We start from the raw sequence: 6,160 nt of genomic DNA, 5'->3' as shown, positions 1-6,160 counted from the left end.
GAAACTTCACCCATCCAAGAATTGGGAAACTTTCTACGGGGTTACCAATTTCAGAATTGCTTCAAGTCAAGTACGCTCAACTTTGGAGTTCTTATGTGATGAGCTTTCGAAAATAAGATGCACATTATTGATATGGGTAGTACATATCAAATCTTTTAAGCTATTCTAAACTGCACACAGTCTTATACCTGAATGGGATCAGTTCATTCATGTTGCCTTCGCCTGGATGTCTGCTGGGAGCCACTCATTTTTCGTGCAACTTCATGGCACCGATAATCACCTCTCGCCCTCTTCGGTTCCGAGCGTCACAAAATTAATTATTAGATACATATGGGCTTGGCATTTGTGCCAGGAGTTCCTAAAAGATCCAAATTTGAGGAAAACCCATAATTTATTTTAGGGTGAATATGCTGCATACATTCATTGGATAGGCGAAGCATAGAAACAACCGTAGATACCAAAATGACACTAAAAAATCTACACTTGTACAAGACCAACTCATCAAGAAATTAGTCCGATCAAGAATGATGAGGACCGGTCGATGTGGGTAGCTGGTGGGTAAAACCTGGACAGGGCCAGATCTCGATCGGGAAACAAGCCGTCATGCAAAATAATATATAGTTGGAGAACAAATTTATTCGATGACAACAATACAATGGTGCATTACACTTGCAAAAAAACAAGAAAACCCTTCTGCCAGTGCCGATATATAAAACCTAACAAAGTGATGGACTATTGCAGGAATTTCGGCAAATAAGCTGGCAAAGTGCATAATCGGAGAACATATTTATTCGATGACAACATTACAATCACGCATCATACGAAAACACTCGAACTGTTAAAGCTTGGAAAAATCGAAAAGACACGAACATACGGAAATTTATTCTTAAGTGATCACGAACATATGAAGAAGGGCTGCATGCGTTTAGTTTGGGGCGATGCTTCAATCAGTGCAGCAGCGATACATAACATACTGATCCATTGTCTTCCCGCATTCTGAGCAAACGATACGCTCAGATACGTAGCCGGCATACCCTGGAAGAATCAGGCGATTGCAGTGATGCTCTGTGGCTGTGCGCACCCCTCGTGTTTCCTCGTCGAGAACTCCCACAAACTTGTCAGCATGATCGACCCTGTATGCCCATTGAGTGTGATTGTCCATAACAGTCAGCAAAATATCGCCATTTCCCTTCATCAACTCGTAATTGCCTCGGCTAAAAACAGCCCACCCCACTTCGCTGCCGTCGAACGTGAGCATGTTCAGGATCTCCTGCATCACGGTGTCGGAATCGACAGACGACCCGAGTCGTTTCTTGGAGTTCAACATGCTCATCAGTCTCGTCCAGAAGAACCAGATGTAGTCGTTGTAGCTGTCGAGAGGGAAGGTGTGGCTCAGCTTCTCCCTCGCGATGACATCGTGGCAGCGGCGGACTTTTTCTTTCGGATTGCTTTTGCCCACGTAGAGCATTTCCAGATTGATGCGCATTGCGGCTGCTGCTGTGCGGGTGGATTGGGTGAATCTACGGATCCATTCGGTGTCCTCTCCTCCGTACAGGCATATGATCCTGTTATCCCTTATCTGTGAATGAATAAGATTTTTTTTAAAAAAATCCAGGATTTTATTGATCAGAAGAGTGGTCGAATTAGTGTTGGTGAAGGGCTGCTTACCCAATCTGTAAAACGTGGATCTATGGCATCCGCAAGTAATTCCAGGTTCCAGGTGCTTTCTGCCCATAGAGTCATTTCTCTTTGCTTAGTAAAAGGGAAGCCATTGCTCCCCCAAATCCACATCATCGGTAAGGCGTCAAGATTCGATAGTTTTGCTTGTGGATCCAGGACAACAAGCATTGGCCTGTGTGTGAAATTCCAGACTTCTCGGATGTATCTTACGGCCACCGGCTCGATGAATGAAGGGTGCTCCACTGAATGCCAAGGCATCAAGTTTTGTAGGTTCCGGTATTCTGTATCTTGAAGTGAGGCCATTGAAGTTGAAGAGTCGACTATGGGGAGCCAAAGAACCTCGTATTCTTGCCTCGTTGGGTGTTGATTGTAAATCGAATGGAGAATGTTGAGCTCTTCGTGAGGAATGTCGAGGTCAGTGATCAACAATAGTACATGCTTGGACCTCAATATATCGAGTTTCTCCTGTCATTTCGAGAGAAATCAAGAAATTCATAGTCATTTAAGGGCTGTTTGGAAAATATCACGAAAACGTGTCAACCGAAAATCAGGAACTTACATTAATCTTTTTGAGACCATGAAAGAGTGGTTTCTGATCTTCTTTAGCACGAAACATCGCTTTGAATACCTTCATGTTATCAATATGCACTGCCTCCATGAGTTTCTTGAATGCAATGTACGCATCTTCTCCTCTCTTCCTCTCTGCAGAATCATAAGATCAACATATATAGTGGGAATCTGTTACATAATTCATGTGCTGTAGACTGGTACAGATTGTGTTATAAGTAAAACTCACCGATTAAGTCCTTACAGATCTTCAATTGCGTTTGCAAGTGTTCCAGCATCACAGAAAGCTTATGAGCCATGTTTAATATCTCCCAGGACTCAGCAGTTGAAGTAAGGTACCTGATCAACAACAAATAAATAGTTCTTGTTGATAGATGTTATAAATTACTACTTTCAAATGAAAAGGCGAGGTTTCTTCAAGTTTATTTTAATTATCGCCTTTTGATGTATAATGTAGAATATCGGTTAAAACCAGATGTATATATATTTTATGCATACTCGTGACCGCTGCCAATGAGGTTCAGAAGTAGAGAGGCACAGGCAAGAAGACTCCTGATGATCCAGTATGCAGCTGAAGGAATATGAGCGGTAGCAGCTGCCATTTCTGCTGACTCATGGCTTATGTACTGAGTGGGAAGCTCCTTGAACTCTATAAGACAGTGTGTTACCTTCAGAGCTGTGGATAAAAGCTCGAAAACAGACTCGAACTTCTTTCTTAAATCAGGGGACTGCTGCATTGTCTCCGGCAAATCTTTGAGAATTGCTATGTTCTTGGCGAGTGGATCTTTTGTCTGAAGCTGTAAGACTAGCCAAAACTCCCCATAGTTGATGGCAAAAGCAGCAAAGGTGATGACAACTTTGGCGTCCCACGGGTAATACGACAGAGATCTGAGGAAGTCCATTGTTACGGAATGAGCTTCTGCTCCAGCAGCACATTTGCAAACTATCTGTAGCATTATAAACACGTTATTTCGGGTTTCACAAGCATAGATGAATGGTCCTTAGATTATCTGATACACATATATACCTCACTGCAAATCTTGTTAATGGGAAATGCAAGTGCTTTGACAATATCTAAGTCCCTGTAAGCACTGTCGTAGGCCTTGTCATCCAACGTAGAACTGAGGTACATCTTATCATCCAACGTAGAACCGTAGTATGCCTTGTCTTCCTTAGTATCAAAATGACGTTGAACTTGAGTTCCCTGAATCTGCACAAAACATTAAAAAAAAAAAAAAAGCACTCTCCATGTGAATACGAAACTCAGTTCTTGGACTAAAAATCAAGAACTATGACATATAGATAGCATGGCCACGTACTGGAGCAATACTCTGATCAGTAGTAGTCAAGGGCTTCGCAAGACGAAAGATATCCTCGACTATGGCAAGAACCGGCTTCACATCAAAGTCTTCACAGGCCAAACTATGAGTGGCCACAATTTTCTTGCTCAGTGCACTCTCATCTGAAGATAAAGAGAGGCGATTTGGATTTGGCTTCAACATCGTCTGGCCGCCCTTGGCACTCACCGTTGCACGTGGTACTGGGAGAGGATTGTAAGTGCCATGATCCTGTTCATGGCTCTGCTTCAAACTAGGATCAATTGTGAAATTCTGCACCAAACCACCACTCAAAACTGGATCTTTTTGAGGCACCGCCGTTTCAGTGATCGGCGGGCGACTCTTAGTAACCGGAGGCAACACTTGGTAGTTCGCCATTTCAGGAGGCTGTATTTGGAAGAGATATGTATATGTTGATTGGGAATTGCTTGTGTAATCCAGAGTTTTCCTCCAGGCCTTATATAGATGAGCAGAATGGGATTTTCCTTAAACAGGGAAAGTTGAAGACTGGGAGAATAAAGCTAAGTTCCTTGCTTCCAATGTGTTCTTAATCATATAGGATCCCAAATCATTTGCTTCACAGTAAAAAGATCACCACATTTGGAAATCAGAATATTTAGGACCCTTTTATTAATCAAATCAATCATGAGATGCATTATTTTTCATCTTCATATCTTCTCCTTGCAGATTTTTTTCTGCAAAAGCATGCATTTACTTGCCTCAAGTTTAATGTGTAGTTTTTAAATATATGCACAGTTGAAATCCATCGTGTTGTCCCTCTGTCATGTTTCTTGAATTCCAGGATCCGCCCCCATCCGATCCCTTCGTCCCTCAGGGAAGGATCCACGAAATTCATCGATGAGGGGCAAAAGGAGACTAGCAGGGAATTTCATACTTACAAAGAAAGGCAGAATATGAATTTTTTACAAAAACCACATATGAAATCTTAAAATTTTCTTAGTTGAAAGGCTAATGACCCCCAACATGGGATATGCTGACCTTGTAGCATGTAGCAGAGAGCATGTGAGCACAATACATATCTGATGTATTTTTACAGCAAATTAAAAGTTTTATATGTATATAATACGGGAAATTGCACGTTTAGTCCTCGTATTTTCCTAACGAAACATTTTTGGTCTTTAAACATTTCAATGTAACACTTTTAGTCCTCAAACTTAAAAAACAAACAACACAATTAGTCCTCACAATTAATTTTATGGTTAAATTTAATTGTAGGGACTAATTTATGATATTTGATAAATTCTGGAGAAAAAAATGCATAATTAGTAACTAAAAATATTATGGAAAGATCAAGACCTTAAATAATCACAAATCCATCATCTGAATTAACTTATTTTGTTATATATAAATAAAAAAATCATTATCATTTTATATATAAAAAAACTATATAATATAGTATTTTTGGTTTTTACATAAAAATAAATTTTAATATCACATTTTCAATGGATTTTCCAATTATTTCTTGAATAATAATAATAAAAAAATTCAATATCTTTGATACTAACCATCTGGATCCGATATCAATCTATTTAATTATTACTTNAATGTCGATAATAAATTTTAAAAAATAAAATAATGCTTACAGTAAAAAAAATTAGTCTTGAAACTTTATTTTTATTTTACATCAAAAAATAATAAAACATAAAATATAAATAATCCTTTATTCAATAATTAAATTGATTACTTGACTTAAAAAGTAATAAAATTCTAAAGTCANAAATAATAAAAATAAAATATAACTAATCCTTTATTCAATAATTAACTTGATTACTTGACTTAAAAAGTAATAAAATTCTATAATAGGTATCTTGTGGTCTCACGAATTTTTATCTGTGAGACGGGTCAATCCTACCAATATTCACAATAAAAAGTAATACTCTTAGCATATAAAGTAATATTTTTTCATGAATGACCCAAATAAGAGATCCGTCTCACAAAATACGACCCGTGAGACCGTCTCACACAAGTTTTTGCCAAAATTATAACATCATTTCTGAATTTTAATAAATTCGAAAATTTTAATACTCTTAAAATAATTTTAAACAAAATTAAATTTATATTTATAAAAGTGTCAATAAAATTTAGCATCTCACCTAACAAAATTAATATTCATGAAATTATTTTGATAAAAAAAAATAATCCATAATTTAGAGTTTCTATATTTATAAAATGATTTATTATATAAGTTTCTAACTAAAAATTTATATCAATTTTGATATTTTTATCTTATTTTTCCAAAGTTAGTAATTTATTAAAACAATTATTATTAATTTTTTAATATAATAAAATCATTATTATGTATATTTATATCATAGATATGTGATTATTTACCCTTTTTATCTTCACCACAATTTTAGTTTCTAAAATTTTTGTTACTTTTTTCTCCCTAAAATACAATAAATAGCACCATATAGTCTTACCTTTATATTTAACCATAAAATTAACAGTGAAGACTAATTTTGTTACATTTTTTAAAGTTTAGGACTAAAAGTTCATTTTCTCTGTATATAACACCAAAAAAAAACCTTATATCATGCAAGTTCTCGACCTCGGTT

General features: G+C 36.9%; 1 protein-coding gene across 1 annotated transcript; it reads right to left on the bottom strand.

The window, feature by feature from the left end:
* Positions 1 to 767: 767 nt before the first annotated feature.
* LOC140975407 (protein SIEVE ELEMENT OCCLUSION B-like) lies at positions 768 to 4,027 on the bottom strand. The gene is made up of 7 exons (XM_073439106.1): positions 3,567 to 4,027; positions 3,275 to 3,457; positions 2,746 to 3,194; positions 2,477 to 2,586; positions 2,240 to 2,382; positions 1,669 to 2,145; positions 768 to 1,579 (listed from the first exon to the last, which is right to left on the bottom strand). Exons 1-7 carry the CDS (start codon positions 3,960 to 3,962, stop codon positions 944 to 946), a joined length of 2,394 nt encoding a protein of 797 aa, XP_073295207.1. The 5' UTR covers positions 3,963 to 4,027; the 3' UTR covers positions 768 to 943.
* Positions 4,028 to 6,160: the final 2,133 nt, after the last annotated feature.

Source organism: Primulina huaijiensis, chromosome 4 (assembly GCF_012295235.1).
Source record: "Primulina huaijiensis isolate GDHJ02 chromosome 4, ASM1229523v2, whole genome shotgun sequence".
Lineage (NCBI taxonomy): Eukaryota > Viridiplantae > Streptophyta > Magnoliopsida > Lamiales > Gesneriaceae > Primulina > Primulina huaijiensis.
The sequence above is the reverse complement of the archived record's forward strand: the minus strand, read 5'-3'. Positions and strand labels throughout refer to the sequence as shown.